The sequence below is a fragment of the Cebus imitator genome, unplaced genomic scaffold, assembly GCF_001604975.1.
Source record: "Cebus imitator isolate Cc_AM_T3 unplaced genomic scaffold, Cebus_imitator-1.0 Scaffold110, whole genome shotgun sequence".
In the NCBI taxonomy this organism is placed as follows: domain Eukaryota; kingdom Metazoa; phylum Chordata; class Mammalia; order Primates; family Cebidae; genus Cebus; species Cebus imitator.
Window position 1 is genome coordinate 2,696,158 of NW_016107425.1, and position 19,745 is coordinate 2,715,902.

General features: G+C 41.0%; 1 protein-coding gene across 2 annotated transcripts in view; it reads left to right on the top strand.

Moving 5' to 3' along the window:
• The first annotated feature begins 399 nt into the window (after positions 1-399).
• The window catches only part of RAPGEF4 (Rap guanine nucleotide exchange factor 4), a 323,726-nt gene continuing 304,380 nt past the window's right edge, over positions 400-19,745 (top strand). Inside the window, exon 1 of one of the 2 annotated variants that reach the window (XM_017538228.1) lies at positions 400-650. In XM_017538228.1, the coding sequence (XP_017393717.1) occupies positions 586-650 (65 nt within the window). In that variant the 5' untranslated portion in view covers positions 400-585. The remainder of the gene's footprint in view (positions 651-19,745) is intronic. The other variant, XM_017538229.2, reaches the window with a different exon arrangement.

Below are 19,745 nucleotides of genomic sequence, written 5' to 3' on the forward strand. Positions count from 1 at the left end.
AGACACCAAAGGTGAGCAAGAAACCGCCGGCAAGTTTCGACAGCTGCTGAGGAAGACTCAAGGGTTTCTAAGGAAACAGAGAGGCAGCAGCCATTTTAGTGGCATTTGCTGTATGAAAAATATATAGACACTGGCATCCCCCTCCCCACTCGCGCCGCAGCGCCTGCCCTCCCGCCCGCCTCGGAGGCCCCGGGGCGAGGGAGGGGCCCCAGTCTCAGGGGGACGCAGCGGCCACCTGTCGCAGGTGCCGGCCACCGGGGTCGCCACCCCCAGCATCCCCCAGCGGGCGGGACCGCGGGGTCCCCACCCGGGGCGGAATCCCCACCCCCGGGCGCCGCAGTGCAGCGGCGGGCGGGCGGCTCGGCCCTCCCCGCGCCCGCGTCCCGCCCCCTCGGGTCCCCTCCCTCGCTTCCCCGCCCCAGGCCGCAGGAGCCCGCGGGGAGGGCGGGCCCGTCGCAGCCGCGCTGGTCGCGAGGCGGCCGGGAGGAGCGGGGTCCGCGCGGCGGGCGAGGCGGGGGCGGAGGCGCAGGCAGCTCGAGCGCGGGAGGTCGCCGCAGCCGGGGACACCGCGCGCCGCCGCTCAACATGGTCGCTGCGCACGCTGCCCATTCTTCCTCCTCCGCCGAGTGGATCGCCTGCCTGGATAAAAGGTAGCTCCGCCGGGGGCCGCAGCCGGGGGCAGGGCTCTGCGGCGCTGCCCGGACCCGGAGACCGCCGCACCCCCACACCTGGGCGCAGCGCGGCCGGGCTGCGGGTGGCCGGGGTCCCCGAACGGGGGAAGGGGTTGAGGTCCTGGTCCGGGAGACAGGAGGACAAGGACCCCCGCCTCTCGTGGGGTGCCATGAGATTATTACACGTGGTGGAGAAAAAGCAGCGCAGTGGCCGGAGGGGGGGTAGAAAGCACCCCCCTGTCCAACCCCCCGCCCCGCCGCGACTCCAGGCTCCCCTCCTGGGTGGGGGCTTATTTTCTCTTGGCATCACGGGACAGAAGAATCGATGCATACCCCTTCCGGCTATTCAGACCTCGCGGGTATTAAGTTTTACGGAGGGGTGGGGGCACCGGCAGGTGCAGAGTAACATTCTTTTTTTGTTCTCGAAGGCAAAGTGTGAGGGACCCAGTGGAGCTGTCGAGTCCCTTGCTGAAATTCACAGCTCTCTGCCCCCGCAGTCGCTCACTCAAGGTCTGTGTTAGAGAAGGTCATTTGGGAGGCTGCTTCCGTCTTAATACCTGCTTCTCAGGAAAAGACCTTTACTCTAAAAAAATTAAAACCATAAAGCATGTAACTCCCGATGACAGCTCTCCCTAAGGAGGATGTGTGTGTTAACAGTGGATTGCAGTTGTTTTCAAGCTCTGACAGCATAATTTTCTGTTTGTCCAGATTGCAGGTTTAGCAGTAAACATTACACGGTATGTTAGCAATTATAGCTTATTACCCTGATTAAAAGGTGATGCATCTGAACTTTCAAGAACTGAGCAAGAAATCTTGCCGAGTGAACTGCCTCTGAATTTCGGAGTTAGATGCAGAAGGGCAATGATTCACGTCTTGCAGATATCGGCATGACATCTCTATTTGCATTTGTGTGAAATATTTTGTGCTCTGCCATATTGAAAAATTTTCAATTAACAGATTCGTAACCAGATCAAACTTGAAAATCTTAAGTGTGACATGCTTTGCATACTCTATTATAGGCCATTGTTGAAAAGTATTAAGTAATTTGAGAAAAGCTAAATGTAGCTCATTTGAATAACTTAATATATCTGAGAAATAAACTTGACTTTCAATTACCACACAGTAGCAAGATTTTTGGCTGGCAGTGCCCTATTTATGTCTAAAATGATATGTACTAATATTAGAAGAGTTGCATGCAATAAATAGTAAGACAATGAAAGTAATGGTTAAATCATACAAGATTATGTAGAAGAACTAAGAGCATTTAAAGTATAGAGGTTGTTAGTGTGATAAGTATCTAAATTTAATAGATCAGGAAAAAGGAATTATATGGGATTCAAGATCTTGCACTTAACCTATAAATAGTGTGCTTCCTTATGAGTGAAATTTTTAGATAACAGATAACATATTTCTATTTGTAGAAATGCATGGCATGGCAGTTTTTGAACAGTCGGTAATTCACTGGAAACCCTTTAGTCAATAAGAAGTACTTATGGCAAAATCATAGAGCAAGACTAACACAAGTGGGACATATTCGACTCTCTTTTCATAATGTGTATCTGCCCAAATGATTTTGCTTGAAATTGATTTTTAGAGCATGGTGCCCCCATTTAATGCCACCATTTATAATGGTAAAAAAAAATCTACTAGGGAAAAAAAACCTTCACAGGTACTGAGTGTAGCATCAGAAGAGTGCAGATGGATAGATCAATAAGTTAAGGGTTTTAGGCCCAGAGCTGTCACCAGTTCTGATATTGGACATGTTACTTTTACTTCCCTTGAGTGTCTGAAAAATGAGGATAGGACTATCAGGGATAAGTGGACACATGGAAGAAATAAAAAATGATGAAATACTTTGAAAAAACTGTAAGGTGCCATGTAGCCTTTTTTATTTTGTGGCATTAAGAGAAAACTTGCATGTTCTGCAGTGTTCATGCCAGAATCAATTCCTGTGAGGAAATGATTTAGGGCAGCAATCTTATTGTAAGAAGGCCGTGGAGGACTTGTTTTGAAGTTGTGTTTTTACTTAGATTGTTTTTATTTTATTTTTTTTAGGGAAGGGAAAAGGTTGAGAGTGCTGATGGAAGTTGATTAGGGAAGCCCTCTGAAACCTCCGTTTAGTGGGGACACTGTCCTCAAAATCTCTGAGAAGTGCTATCTTGATACTCTTTTTCAGGCACTGTGCTGGGCACTGGGGATGCAACAAAATATGAGAGCTGCTTATAAGCTTGGAGGGTCGGGGAGATTGGTGGTGGGACAGCTATATAAACAGCTAACCACAGTGCAATGATAAGTGCTTTAATGGAGATGTATAAAGTGCTTTGGGAATGCAGATGAGAGAGTTATCAAGTTGGCCAGGATGCTTCCAGAGGATTCCGGCCTAGACCTCAGAGGCTGAGGGAAATTTTACCAGGAAGAGAATAGGGAGGGCATGCCAGGCAGTGGTGTGGCATATGAATATGCTAATTTCTTCCCAACTACAAAGTCCTCGTGACCAAATCTAGAATATAGGAATGTATGCTCTATTTTTCTAAAACCTTTTTTATTATGGACATTTTCAACCCTGCACAAAAAAGAAAGAATAGTACAATGAACCCTTGTGAGTTCACTTGGGAATATGATGCTGGGACCTTTTAACTGGGAAAAGGACATAACTGGGAAACGTAGTTCAGATATGTGCCTCATTCAAGTGACAACTGTTGTGGATGGCGAGAAAAAGAGAAACCCTGGGACTGGAAATAAAAAGGAGAGTTAAAAGAGAAAGTCTGCAGGAGTAAAGAAGTATGCAATGAAAGTTGAAGTGAAACAAACAAAATACAAGGAAAATAGAGCCTTAAAGTGTTGGTTAGGCATGCCTAGAAAGGTATCATAGATAGGACAAGAGTGTATAAACTTGCAAGTGGGGAAGGAGGTTGAAAGTGTTGTAGATATGTAGGTCAGGTTAAAGAAAGAACATCTAAAGCTTTTTATGTATCGAACATCCATGGTCTTGGACTATGGTGGGGCTGAGGAGGTGAGGGTCTGCAAGCACTAATCTTAAAATCAGAAAGACATTGAACATTTGGATGGATAAACCAACATTGAAAAATGTCTCAGCAGATGTATTGTTAAAGTAAAACAAGCCCCTACTATCTCATGGATCTTACAATTTTTTTCTGAGGGGATGGTAACTAGGAACAAATTACATAGTTCCCACTATTTGGGACTTCAGATAGGTAAAATGTCTTTTTTGGGGAAGGTGGGGGAGATAGAGTCTTGCTCTGTCACCCAGGCTGGAGTGTAACGGCGCAATCTCAGCTCACTGAAACCTCCCCCACTGGGGTTCAAGTGATTCTCACCTCAGCCTCCTGATTAGCTGGGATTACAGGCACACACCACCATGCCCGGCTAATTTTTATATTTTTGTAGAGATGGGGTTTTGCCATGTTGGCCAGGCTGGTCTCGAACTCCTGACCTCAGGTGATCTGCCTGCCTCAGCCTCCCAAAGTGCTGGAATTATAGGCATGAGCCACCGTGCCCGGCCCATTGTTTAATCTTTTTTTTTTTTTTTTTTTTTTTCCCGTTGTTTAATCTTAATTAAAATATTTTTCTCATAAGGTTTTAAATTTGCCAACTGTGAACTTAAGATCTACTTATGGGTCCTAGTTCTCAGGGTTGGTAAAGGATTATTATGAGGGATAGGGACCATATACATTCACGTATGTAGCGACTCATTGCTGGCATTCATTACGGCCCATGGGCCAGATCTGACAGCTTGCCCGTATGTCTTGTGAGTGAAGAATGGTTTCCACATTCCTGACGGGTTGGAAATAAATCAAAATAAGGGTAGTATTTTGTGACCCATGAAATGTCTATGAAATTCAAATTTCAATATCTATAAACAAAGTTTTATGGGAACACAGCCATGCTCATTTGGTTATGTATTGTATGCAGCCACTTTCCCGCTGCAGTGGCAGAGCAGAGTAGCTGCAATGGAGACTGGACCCACAGAGCTTAAAATATTTGCTATGTGGACCTTTACAGAAGAAGTTTGCCATTTGTTATAGATGAAAGAACCTATCTAAGTGATTGACAGTAAAACCACTGGAGATAAAAGAAATTGTCTTCATATGGAAAGGAGTTCATGGTGTTTGGTTTCTTGTTCTTTAATGAGAAGTATAGGTTGGAGAAAGGTCCTCAGTTGACTGGCTTTTTGAGGAATGCTGGCTATCACAGGCCAAAGCAGAAGATGAAGTGGGTTATACAAAAGGTTGTGATCTTTCAAAGGCAGATGAGGAATTTTTTTAAGTATTCATGTTTCAGTTTAAAAATGCCCCATGGACAGTTTCCGTCTGACTTGCCCCCAGATAGATGTTATGTTAGCTATTTTGATGAGGTTGAATGAGAGTGAAAGAAATCAAGGAACAAATGTTTTAAGAATCAAAATGCTTTGTAGCACACATGGTGAGAGAAGATGACTCAGATATCAAAGAAGGATCAGACATGGGTCCACCCTTGAGAAATACAGAAGATCAAAGAAGCACACAGAGCAGAAGGGGGTCCCTGGAGGAGGCTGGTATCTACTAGCCAGGTCCCAAGGGATGACATTACTCTGGTAAATTCTCCAGGGCTCAGAGCTGGTCTTGCAATCCCAGAATCCTGACTTGTTAGCACATCAGGAGTACATCTTTCAGCGACAGATATGCAGGCACCAGACTCTCAGAGACTGTAAAAGCCAGAAAGACAGTTTATTAATTTGACAATAAGATCTGTCACATCAGAGAAGTGGACACTCACATCTTTTGGCTAATATATTCTTCCTCTAAGTAAGCTGAATGGGAAATCCAGTTATTCTCAGAAGTCCGTTTTCTGCATTTACAATGAGAAGCCAAGCTGCCAGGAGGTCAGGACACTTACATCTTCTGGCCTGTGCAAGAGTACATCCTCTTCCTAGAGCAACAGAGCCTGCGAATTGGATGATAATGAGAAGGTAGTTTTGGGAATTGTCCAAGACAGCGTGGCTGCCACCTCTTCCAGTCACAGCACCATTGCCTGTGCTCCCAGAGCATACTTTGGTGTCCCACTCTAATAACATAGCATAGGTTTGACTCCATTATAATGGCCTGCTTACTTCTCTTTTCACATCACTTGACTTCAGTACATATATTTTATTCATCATTTGATCTTCAGCTTCAGTGCAGTGCCTTGACTAGAGAAGGTGCTAATGGACCCAGGGTGGGATAGCCACAGGCATCCTTCTCCTCAGGGATCATGGCCTCTCTAACCCTGTAAAAAGGCTCTTACAGTGGGCCCTTTGCTGGGGAAATGAGTGGGTGACATCATCCACATCTGCCTCTGTTGCTTCTTCTGTGTGTTTTGGCTAATGTGAATACTTAAAAAAAGAATGACCCTGCATAGCTCTAATCTAATCTATTCTTCCTCCTTAAATCCTCCCCCCACTTTTTAAAAAAAACTAACACTTTTTTATTATAGAATAATTCAAAATATACAAAAAGAAGACATAACAGTATGATTCTTAATTCTTTGTGTGTGTGTGTGTTTTTTTTTTTTTTTAGACAGGGTCACTCTGTCACCCAGGCTGAAAGGCAGTGGTATGATCACAGCTCACTGCATCCTTGACCTCCTGGGTTCAAGCAATCCTCCTGCCTCAGCTTCCTGAGTAGCTGGGACCACAAATGTGTGCCTCCATGCCTGGTTAATTTTAAAATTTTTCTGTAGAGATGGAGCCTCCCTACGTTGCCCAGGCTGGTCTCAAACTCCTGGGCTGAAGTGCTCTTCCCACCTTGGCCTCCCAAAGTGCTGGGACTATAGGCCTCAGCCACTGGGCCCAGCCAGTGTGAACCTTTTGTGCCACCCCTTCCCCTACTCCAGCATCATCAACTTACAGCCAACCTTGTTGGCCGGGCACAGTGGCTCACACCTATAATCCCAGCACTTTGGGAGGCTGAGGTGGGTGGATCACGAGATCAAGAGATCAAGACCATCCTGGTCAACATGGTGAAACCCCGTCTCTACTAAAAATACAAAAATTAGCTGGGCATGGTGGCGCAGCCTGTAGTCCCAGCTACTCGGGAGGCTGAGGCAGGAGAATTGCTTGAACCCAGGAGGCGGAGGTTGCAGTGAGCTGAGATCGTGCCATTGCACTCCAGCCTGGGTAACGAGCGAAACTCCGTCTCAAAAATAAACAAAAAAACCCAGCCAACCTTGTTTTGTTTATACCCCCACGAACACCCCACTTTCCCCAGGATTATTTTCAAGTAAATCACACGTATTTCATCTGTAATTATTTCAGTGTATGTCTCTAAAAGGTAGTGACTTTTTATAAAGAAAACAATATCACACACATTAAACAACTTGACATTAGTTCTCTAATATAATCAATTATTCAGTCAGTGTTCAAATATTCCCATTTACCTGATAACTTTCTTTTTTGCAGTGTGTTTGTATCAAGAGCCAAATAAGTTGCATTTATTTGATATGTGTACGTCTAGGTTCTCTCTTTCTCTCTTTTTCTTCCTTGTAATTAATACATTTCTTGAAGAAACTGCGTTGTTGTTTTTTTCAGTCTGAATTTTCATTGTACCCTCATGCAGTTTTTTTTTTTTTTTAACATACTCTTTTGTTCCCTGTATTTCCTGCAAATTGGTATTTGGGTCTAGGGTTTGTTTTTTTTGTTAAGGCTGCATCAGAGAAGTGTTATATATTTCCATAATGAGGTATGTAATGCCAAGTGATCAGTTTTTGTAATGTTAGCAATATATTGTTTTTAAAGTTTAATGCTTGGCAATGATCTATTTGCAATTTATTGGGGGACATTTCACTGGGGCCCCAAATACATGGGAGCACATGACTTATATATTTGGAGTGACTCGTGAACAGTACAACCTCATATGTAATGAGGGTTAAATTCTGTGGTGCTGATTAGTCTATTAGGTAAGGAAAGTTTAGCCAGACCTGGACTCCCTCAGACTGTGGGTACATGTGGGATTGGTGTGCTCAGTCCACACCCTTGGGCCTGCTGCCTGGTCTCCTGCACACAGCCTGGGAGCTGGAAAGAGTCTTCAGGGGAAAAGTAGTGCTTAGCAAAGCAATCCAGCCACTTTGTCTTAGTTGGCGTTCTCTCAAATGGATTTCTGCCTGCCCCCTCGCCCCCCAACTCCTTGAGGGTGGGACTGGCAGATACCTTTTGCTGGAATTTCCCGTGAGTTTAGAAGATTTTATGGCCTTCCCATTGTGGCTGCTTATTCTCGTGCACCACCTCCTCACCCCACATGCAGCTAGTTTTTCTTCAGTCAGAATAAAACGACCTTCCTGCATCCTCAATAGTGGTCTGTGAGGCTGGGTTTTTCCTCTAGTACTTTCAGTTCAGAGATGAGGGAGAGAACGCCCTAGGAGTACTGAGAGGCTGAGGAAAGTCAGAGAGGATGGAAAGAACTGGGTGGGGAGGGAGACAGTGAGAGATCCAGCTGAACGTCTGACAGAACAATCTGGCTGGCTGGAGCGGAGGCAGACAGGCCTGGCGTGTTGACTCAGCTGCATCCGTGTGCATCCGCTTGCTTCCCCTGCCCCAAAAGAAAAACAAAGTGCTGCCACTGCTTTCTTTTCTCGCCATGCCAGCTCTTTCTTGGAGCAGTCATCTGTTTCCTTTGCTGTAACTGTGCAGATTCCTTAAACTCTGTGTCTGTGGCTTATCTTCTAGCCCAAATGCATTTTTGTCTGTCTGTTGGATATTCTCACATGAATATCCCATTAATATTTTGTGGCAGACATTGTTTTCCTTCACCTACCTCTGCTGTAGAGGGTGGGAAAAACAACTTACTTATTTTCCCAATCTCCCTTGAGGTGAGCTGTCCACGTGACACTGTCTGGCCAATGAGACATAGCGGAAGTCTGCCGGAGGCTTCCAGGGAAGCTCCTGTTTTACCCATGTGTTTGATTCCCCCTTCCTCTCTTTCTGCCTGGAGTTACTACGGGAGGCCTGGGCCTGTGGCAGCCGTGTTGCAATCCCAGGAGGAAGTGCCCAGGGAAACACAGAGCTCCCAGTTCTGGCTTTGTCTACCTGCTGAACCTGGATCAGTAGTTACCCACCTTCAGATTTTTGTTTTGTGAAGAAAAAAAACCCTGTTTCTCTAAAGCACTCTTTGTTTGGTGTTCTATCATTTTTGCCGTCAAAATGGTCTCTAACCTAACAAATTGATACTTGTCTAAAGTTGACCTCATCTTTTTCAGCCCTGCTCCCCAGTAGTTTCTCCTTCTCACTTACCCATTTTATTTATGACATCACGACTTCCTCATTCTGCATTTTCCCTTTCCTATGTCCTTTTCCACATCTAACCAATCACCAATTGTCTTAACTTTTATATTCCACTTTTATTTCAGGGCCTTAGCATCTGGATCTCCTCGTTGTTTTCTGTTTCCAGTCCGGGAAACATGATATAGTCAAATCAGCTTTGTCTTAGGATCAGCCAGAGTTGGATTCAAATTCTGTCACCTCTACCTCCTAGCTATGTGATCTGGGCCAAGCTATTAATCTTTCTGAAACTCTGTTTTCACATCTTCAAATGAGATTGTCTGCAATAATGGCTGTGTTGAGGTGTATGAGCTAATGCAAACGTTGCATGGTCATCTCTAGAGAGAAAATGTAGTGTAGAGGTTGAAAATTTAACAGCCAGAGGGTATAGGCTCAAACCTCAGTGTTAATTTTATTGATAGTGTAACTTTGGGCAAATTATTCAGTTCTAGTAGTGGCTTTGTAGATTAATTGGGATTTTCCTCATAGACAATCTTGAATGTGCATACTGGCAGTTTTACTTATTCTTTCTGATTTTTATATCTTCTCTTACGTTTCTCTTGCCTTATTGCATTTGCCAGGAATGCCAGGGCAAGGTTGAATAGAAGGGGTGAGAATGATGCTCTTGTTTTGTTTATGATCTTATAAGAAATAGTTTGCTATTTTGCCACTTTAGTTGTCTTTCATGTTGTTTTGTTTTGTTTTAGCAAATTCCCTTTTCTGAAATTATTGGGATGATTAAACGATTTTTTCTCTTTTATTCTGTAAATATAGTGAATTTACATTGACTGAATTTCAAATGTTAAGCCAACCTTGCCTTATGAGAATAGATACTACTTTGTCACCATGCATTGTACTTTTTATACATTACTTTATTCAACTTACTAATATTTTATTAATGCTACTTTCATGTCAATTCATGAGGGATATTAGCCTATAACTTTCTTTTCTTATTTTAGTATCAGGATTATTCTGACTTCATCAAATGAATCAAGAAACATTTGCCTTTTTTCCTATTTTTTCCCTCTATCTTTAAATGAACTTATCTCAGATCAATGCTATTTATTTTGCAAATGCCTTATAAATATCATGTGAGCCAGGATTTTTCTAAGTGGAAAGCTTTTTAATGACAAATTTAAACTCTGTAATAGAGGACTACTCAGATTTTCTGTTTCTTTTTGTGTCCGTTTTGATGTTTTTTCAAGGAGTTTGTTGATTTCATCTAAGTTATCAAATTTATTGACATAGAGTTGTTCATAATATTCCTTATAATCCTTTTAATGCCTTTAGGATATGTATTATTGGTCTGTCCTTTGTATCCCATATTGGTAATTTGTGTCTTTTTAAAATTCATTCTTACTAGAAGTGTCCTGATTTTTTTAATCTTTTAAAAGAACCAACCTTTAGTTGATTTACTCTGATGTTTGAGAAATTTATTGATTTTTGCTCATTTTTTTTCCCCTTTTTTCTCCTTACTTTGGGTTTAACTTACTCTTCTTTTTCTGGCTTCTTAAAGCAGAAACTTACATAGTTAATTTTAACCTTTCTTCTTTGCTAATATAAGCATTTCAGCTACAATTTCTCATGATCAACATAAAGTAGGAAGCACAGGTATTTTGTTACTTAGTATTTATAAACTGAAATTATTTCTGCTGGAGAAGAACAATTAGTCAAGCTGATACTGGGACCTCTTGATTCCCTCAGTCTCAAGAAGATACTTTGCAATGTGGTGAACAATATCCTCAACAACATTTCAACAGTGATTCAGTAGTGAGTTTCATAGGGCTCTTTCAATAGAGCATAATTCTAAAGAGACATTAAGGAAGTGTAATTCTGCTAGGTGAGCAATATAATATACAGTTTTCTAGTGATCTGATTTAATCCAAGGAAGACTTTAGTATATTTTTGAAATAGATGGACTGTTTTTCTTTATGGAAATCCACTACGAATATTGTTTTTCACATTTGAGCCATTAGTAATGATTATGATTGGGGTGCAATGACTTTGAAGTAATATTTTCCAGTAGATACCTGGAATTATTTTATTCTGTGTTGTTGGTTGAATGGAGAGTAATATGACTTTGGTGTCAGCCAAGCTGGGGGAAAATTACATTCTTGTTTGGCTATCATTTGACCTTTTTGTTCCATTGCTTTATTTCATTTCATGTATCATTTGGTAGCCAAACAAGAATGTATGCATTAATGGTGGTCCATCTCTTCTCTCTGAGGATGTGGGGGCAAGGGTGTATTCTCAAGGAGGAATATTGGTGCCACTCTAACAAATAGACAGATGGTGGTTAAGAGCCCACAGGTAATGCTACAAAACATGGCCCCTCGAATTGCAACTATGGAAACCAAGGGACATATGTTAATTGCACTGAAGTAATCTTAAAATGCTTAGCTGTGGTTGAAATAATTTTCTAAAAACACTTACACTGAATAAAATTGATTGTACAATGTAAGCATATCAAATAGGATGACTTGCTGAATAGAAATATTACCTTTTTTGTTGAAACAGGGTCTTACTCTGTTGCCTAGGCTGGAGTGTGGTGTGATCTCGGCTCACTGCAACCTCTGCCTCCTGGGTTCAAATGATCCTCCTGCCCCAGCCTCCCTAGTAGCTGGGATTACAGGTGGCTGCCTTCATGCCTGGCTAATTTTTGTATTTGTAGCAGAGACAGCGTTTCACCATGTTGGCTAGGCTGGTCTTGAACTCCTGACCTTAGGTGATTCACCCACCTCAGCCTCCCAAAGTGCTGTAATTACTGGCTTGAGCCACTGCACCCAGCCAGAAATACTACTTATACATTGGTGAAAGTAGTATACCCCCCTTAATTAAATGGAGAAATAATTTTTGTAGGCCCTTAGAAAAGACTTAACAGTTGAGATGTTGAAAACAAATAAAAAAGACCTTTGATGGGAAGCAGATATTATTCACAACTTAGTAATTTGATTCTTGATATTATGTGAAATTTCAATTCTGTTTAAACCCCAAATGAAGATATTAATGTTTTCCCTTGTGTTTGGGACAGTCTTAGAGCAGCCTTATTCTTCTAGTCATTAATTTTTCATTTTCATTGAGGCACAAAAACAAGGAAAAATTGTATATATTTAAGATGTATGACTTGTTGCTTTGATATGTGTATATATTGTGAAATAATTGCCACAATCAAGCTAATTAACATATTCATCACCTCATATAGTTACCTAGTATGTGTGTGTGGTGAGAACCTTAAGATCTACTCTCTTAGCAAATTTCAAGTATGAATTACAGTATTGTTAACTATGTTCACATTGTTATACATTAGATCTCCTGAACGTATTCACATTTTAATTTTTATTTTATTTTTTGAGATAGGGTCTCACTAGTGTCAACCAGTCTGGAGTGCAGTCACACAATCGTAGCTAACTGCAGCCTTGAGTTCCTGGGCTTAAGCAATCCTTCTGCTTTGACCTCTCAAGTAGCTGGGACTATACGCAGGTGGTAGGTGCCTGTTTCTAGGAGTCTGAATATTTTAGATTCTACATGTAAGTAAGATCATGCTGTATTTGTCTTTCTGTGTCTGGCTTGTTTTAGTTGGCGTACTGTCCTTTAGGTTCATCCATGTTGTTGCACATACCAAGATTTCCTTTATTTTTAAGACAATAATATTTCTTGTGTGTGTGTGTGTGTGTGTGTGTATATATATATATATATATATATATATACCTCATGTTATTTTTCCATTAATCTGTCAACAGACATTTAGGTTGTTTCTGTATCTTGATTATTGTGAATAATGCTGCAATAAACAGAGGAATGCAGATGTCTCTTTGAGATACTCATTTTATTTCCTTTGGATATGTACCTACACATGGGCTTGCTGGATCATAAGGTAGTTCTAACCTTAATTTTGAGGAACCTCCATAAGGTTTTCCATAGTGTACTAATTTACATTCTGTATTAGTCTGTTTCCATGCTGCTGAGAAAGATATTACCCAAGACAGGGTAATTTATAAAGGAAATGAGGTTTAAAGGCCTCACAGTTCCATGTGGCTGGGGAGGCCTCACAATCATGGCAGAAGGTGAAAGACATATCTTATATTGGTGGCAGACAAGAGAGAGAATGAGAAACAAGTGAAAGGGTCTTCCTCTTGTAACACCATCAGATCTCATGGGACTTATCCACTACCACAAGAACAGTATAGGGGAAGCTGCCCCCATGATTCAGTTATCTCCCACCAGGTCCCTCCTACAACACATGGGAATTATGAGAGCTACAATTCAGTATGAGATTTGGGTGGGGACACAACCAAACCATATCATTCTGCCCTGGCCCCTCCCAAATCTCATGTCCTTACATTTCAAAATCAATCGTGCCTTCCCAACAGTTCCCCAGTCTTAACTCATTTCAGCATTAACAGAAAAGTCCACAGTCCAAAGTCTCTTCTGAGACAAGGCAAGTCCCTTCTGCCTACAAGCCTATAAAATCAAAAGCAAGTTAGTTACTTCCTAGATACAATGGAGTTATAGGCATTGGGTAAATACAGCCATTCTGAATAGGAGAAATTAACCAAAATACAGGAATTAAAAGCTCCAGGCAAGTCCAAAATCCAGGGGGGCAGTCAAATCTTAAAACTCCAAAATGATCTCCTTTGACTTTGTGTCTCACATTCAGGTCATGCTGATGCAACAGATGGGTTCTCATGTTCTTGGGCAGCCTGACCCCTGTGGCTTTGCAGGTATAGCCTTCCCCCTGGCTGCTTTCAGGGACTGATGTTGAGTGTCTATGGCTTTTCCAGGCACACAGTAAAAGCTGTTGGTAGTTATACCATTCTGGGGTTTGGAGGACAGTGGCCCTCTTCTCACAACTCTACTAGGCAGCTGTCAATTTAGTCCCTGTATAGCAGGGACTCTGTGTGGGGGCTTTAATCCCACATTTCCCTTCTGCACTGCCCTAGCAGAATTTCCCCATGACGGCCCTGCCCCTGCAGCAAACTTCTTCCTGGACATCTAGGCATTTCCATACATCCTCTGAAATCTAGGAAGAAGGTTTCAAACCTCAGTCCTTGACTTCTGTACACTGGCAGGCTCAACACCACATGGAAGCTGCCAAGGCTGGTGCTTTCACCTTCTGAAGCCTCAGGCTAAGCTGTACCTTGGCCCCTTTTAGCCATGGCTAGAGTGGCTGGGACAGCTGGGACAGAGGGCACCAAGTCCCTAGGCTGCACACAGCAGGGGGGCCCTGGGCCCAGCCCACAAAACCATTTTTTCCTCCTAGGCCTCTGGGCCTGTGATGGAAGAGGCTCTTGCAAAGGTCTCTGACATGCCCTGGAGACATTTTCCCCATTATCTTGCTGATTAACATTTGGCTCCTCGTTACCATGCAAATTTCTGCAACCAGCTTGAATATCTCCCCAGAAAATGGGTTTTTCTTTTCTATTGCATCTTCAGGCTGCAAATTTTCCAAACTTTTATGCTTTGTTTCCCTTTTAAAACTGAATGCTTCTGACACCACCCAAGTCACCTCTTGAATGCTTTTCCACTTAGAAGTTTCTTCTACCAGATACCCTAAATCATCTTTCTCAAATTCAAAGCTCCACAAATCTCTAGGGCAGGGGCAAAATGCAGCGAGTTCTTTGCTAAAACATAGCAAGAGTCACCATTACTCCAGTTCCCAACAAGTTCCTCATCTCCAACTGAGACCTTCTCAGCCTGGATTTCATTGTCCATGTCATTATCAACATTTTGGGCAAAGACATTCAACAAGTCTCTAGGGAGTTCCATACTTTCCCACATTTTCCTGTCTTCTTCTGAGCCCCCCAAACTCTTCCAACTTCTGCCTGTTACCTAGTTCCAAAGTCACTTTCATATTTTCAGGTATCTTTTCAGCAGTGCCCCATTCTCCTGGTACTAATTTACTGTACCAGGAAATTTAGTCTGTTTTCGTGCTACTGATAAAGACATACCAGAGACTGGTTAATTTATAAAGGAAAAAAGGTTTAATGGACTCACAGTTCCATGTGGCTGGGAAGGCCTCATAATCATGGCAGAAGGTGAAAGGCACATCATATATTGGTGGCAGGCAAGAGAGAGAATTAGAACCAAGTGAAAGGTGTTCTAATTAAAATCGTCAGATCTTGTGATACTTACCCACTACCAAGAGAACAGTATAGGGGAAACTGCTCCCATGATTCAGTTATCTCCTGCCAGGTTCCCTCCCACAACACATGGGAATTATGAGAGCTACAATTCAAGATGAGATTGGGGTGGGGATAAAGCCAAACTATATCACATTCCCATCAACAGTGCACAGGGGGTCCCTTTTCTCCACATCCTCAATGACACTTGTTATTTTATGTCTTTTTGGTAATAGGCATTCTAACAGGTGTGACATTGCAATTGGGGAATGGAAGGTGCTCACTGTTCCCCGATCAGATGTGTTTTTTTTTTCAAGTCCTTGGGTTCTTGCTCACCCAAGAATGGGTCAGAGACCCTGGTGGTGCAGTGATATTTTTCAAGTAAATATCAGACCCCAAGAGCTTTGCAGAAAAGTGATTTATTAGGCAGAAAGAGAGAGAGAAAGAGAAGTAGGGAGAGAGAGAGAGAGAGAGAGAGAGAGAGAGAGAGGGAACTCCCACACTGTCGTGGGAGGGGATCCAGAGATGGAGTCCGGACAAGTGAGGGGCAGGGGGACTTTTAATCTGGGAGTTACTCCCGCCTCATTCACGTTCTTGTCCCATGAGAGGAGTTCCTTCAGACTTCTGCCGGAGTGATTGATCTTTGACTTTGACATCATATTGATTGTCTGGTCCACAACAGAGCTCCTCCTTCCAGGGCTTTTCTAAACAAAGGAAGCTCACCTGGGCAGTCTACCTTTCCTGCGCATGAAAGTTAGACAAAGAACTCTAGGCTCACGGACGGAGACATGAAAGAAGGCAGGTGAGGCATGATGCTGGGAAGTTTTTGCCTTTGAAACCACGCCCCTTGTGGACCTTGGAAGAGAAGTTAATACATTCCCTCAGCATTGTTTTTCATTGTAGTTGTGATATGCAGTTCTCTGATGATTAGTAATGTTAAGCACCTTTTCATACGCCTGTTGGCCATTTGTTTGTCTTCTTTGAAAAAATGTCTATTCAGGTGTTTTGCCCATTAGAAAAGTCAGATTACTTGTTTTTTTGGTATTGAATTTTATGAGTTCCCTATATATTTTGAATATTAACCCTTTATCAGATGTATCATTTGCAAATATTTTCTCCCATTTTAAAGGTTGACTTTTTTACTGTATTGATTGTTTGCTTTGCTGTGCAGTCATTAGTTAGTTATTGGACATGTCATAGCAAAAGCTGTGTTCTTGAATTTTACATATTTTTTTATCAACTCTTTAAAGAAACCTGGAATATAGAAAAGTTCCATATTCAATGTCCCTTGCCATTCCTTTTGTCATTCCTCTACCTGCCTCATACTGTCTTCCACCTTCTCCCACTCAAAAGTATTGTAGGAAAAGGATCTGATTGTAGTAGATTGCTTTCCTAGTGTCATTCACTCATTCGTTTAGAGATTTTATTGTCTGCCTACCATGTTCCTGCCACTCTTGCCGGGTACACATTAGTGAAAAAAACTGTCAAAGGCCCTGAATTCACAAATTGAAATACTAGGTGGGAAGACATTCATTCATTTAGTCAGTCTTCAAAAAACTATTTATGAGTACCTGGTATGTGCTATATGCTGTTCTAGCTGGTAAGGAATACAGTGATGACAGAATACGAGAAGTTGGAGGGTAATAAATGCTGTGAAGAAAAGGTAAGAGAATATGGAGGTGGAGGAACAGATGGTAAACAAATACACACAAAACTGTACTACTGTGTACATCATTTAAGATGTACATATGATAAGAGCAATGAAGGAAAATCAAGCAGAGAAAAGGGGAAAAGGGGAAGAGAATGAGGGGTAGTGTTATTTTACAGAGGGTGGTCGGAGGGGTCTTTCTGTAGAAGAAACATTTGACCAAAGACCTTGAATGAACTGAGAGGTCACCTAGTTTGAATTTAGATCAGTGTAATCCAGACTTTACTAAATAGGTAGATGAGGTATTTTAGAGAACAGAGGTCAGACTAGTTAGTGCATGTGGGGCAAACACAGGCTGAATCAATGCAGCACTACCCCTTTATTTGTAAGAAGGCTTCTTTTTGGGAAGGTACCCATAGACTAATTGCTTTTGTTGATATCATAAACAAGTAACTTCACAAAACAATGAAAGGGATGAATGAAGTCCTTTTGGAATTTTGGTTTATCCTTTAAATGTTATTATTACTTAAAGAGGGGAAAAATACGTTTTACTTTAGTTTTCTTCAATAATAATTTTCATGAAAAAAAAAAAAGCTGCACCTAGGGAACTGGTGAGTAGCATTCAGATCAGGAAAGCTACTATCATTTAAATGGGGTTGTAAAGACACTGTTTGTGTGCTTTTGACCGTGGATGCTGATGATTACAGCATGGTGGTATCATTCCGATCCTACCCATGGAATTTTGGTTTTCATATTTAAACGGTTTAGTGTTACCAGTGACGAATTTGTCTCATACCTCTGTTGAATCAGTGTCTTACCTCTTGGGCAGATGTGCTAGAGCGAGAAAATGGTCCTAGATACCTAGAAGTTCCAACAACTGCTCATTTGAAACATTTGTTTGCTGTTATTCCACCATCTGCCTTTTGATAATGCTTTTGTATTGAGTTGTTATCATATTTTATTCATAGATAAATTCAGTGATAAGCAGCATGTTTTAAAAGTTTTTCATGTCAAAAACCGAAGGTAACTTGAGAATAGTAAGTCTTTGTTGTGATGTTAGGGCACCATATATACATCAGACTCATAAATATTCCCTGACGATATTTGAAGGTCTACATTAGAACTATCTAGTTGGTTGCCAGGTTTTACATTCTATTTACCAAAAATAATTTAAAAACCTAGATTAGGCTTCCTTGTTTAATTATGTAAATCATCAGAGCTTAAATAAGGGAGCCTTCTATTGATACAAAAGTGTGCAGTTATAGAACATACCAAGGGAACCATAATGAGGCAGCTTCATCTAAAAGGCATAGCCAGACCTGGATATCCAATTGGTTGAATGTGAATAGAATATAATTTTATTGTGCTCTTTCATCTCCTTGCGCTGTAGCTGTACATTATCAGCTTGTCAATGAACCTTATCTGTTCCTCAATTGAATTTTACATTATCTCTGTGCTTTGCTTCTTACCTTTTCAGCACTTCACTGGATATTTATCTTAACAACTTTAGAGGTTCATTTTAGAGTTCATTTTAGAATTCAACACTTAACAGGTCATGGATGTCAAAGCAATTCTAATTTTAAAGAGCGCTTTGTGCTCAGATGATTAATATATTTTTGTCTCTGTGATTGGAAGTCCTAATCCTAAATATCCACAGGAGAAATGAGCAATGAAACTGCTCCTTGGAGGAGCTTACAGGAATCAAAAGTGGACATTTCTTAACTCTAATATTGTTTTGAGTTATTTGAAATATAATCATAAAGTGGTCAATTTGCAAGACTGAAATAATTTTAAAATGTACATATGATTAATCACCTTCAGGGAAATAGTGTAGACATTGGTGAGAAGGGAGAGTGAACAATAATAAAATAAAAACCACAAAATGGAATAACTTTTAAAAAACTGGAAAATTATTTAAGAGAGAGCTTTTCTTCTTTTGATTTTTGTTGAATTAACCTTGGTTTTCTTTTTTTATTTACCTACAATTGATTTTTATCTGCCTACAAAGACTTTTGTGGTCAAATTCTGCCACATCAGAATACCTCTAACAAAAAGTATATTCGAATATATTTCTTTTGAATTGGGGAAAGCAACACAGGTGTTCAACTGATTTTATATACCTAATTCTACTTATTTATATGATTTTATAGGAAAGAAACTTCATTAATGGGGCTTTGATTTCATAGGATTGATATTGCAGTGAATGAAAAGATTTAGAAATAAAAAATTGGAAATAAGGGAAATTATAGGGGAAAAGGAAAACTTTTTTTTTTTAAAGCTTACTGATGTTTAGATGCTAAACCGGTATCTGAGACAGCACTATGAGTCTTTTTAAAGTGAATGACATGTGACATAATTGCTACCAGCACATCCCTTCCTCTTTTTGTTTGTGAGGGTTGCTGCTAGATTGCATCTGAGAGGTGATAGTGTGTACAAACACACACACACACACACACACACACACACACCATACACACATCAGCTTCTTTCTGAGAGTATCATCAATTAACATGTGTTGACATATTTTTCTCCTTCCCAGAAGGAAAGTGGCAGGAGCTTATGAAATTTTATAGACTATGATTTAAACTGTGTTGTAATTGGACCAAATCAAATAGTTTCTGACTTATAATTATTAATTTATTTCTATAAACCCTATCACCAGGAATAATGAGTCTTAACATTTTTTGCATATTTTCCTGCAGTATTTTTTGGTGTATTTTTTTTTAGCATGTTTGAGCTTGAACTTCATGACTTCATGCCTTTTAAAATGAACTTCATAGGATGATCATTTCCTAGGTTATTAACAGTTCTTTATAAATATAATTTGTATTGGCTGAAATCATACAGATCATGTGGCTTAGGCTCTTCCTTGTTGTTGGACAACTAAGACATTTGAAAATAATTGTTGCTGTTATAAATAGTGGAATGATATTTTATATTAAAAATGTTTTGTGTTTTAGATACTTCCTTAGGATGGAGAGCTATCTATAGAACTAAAATTAGTTAATGTGTGTGAA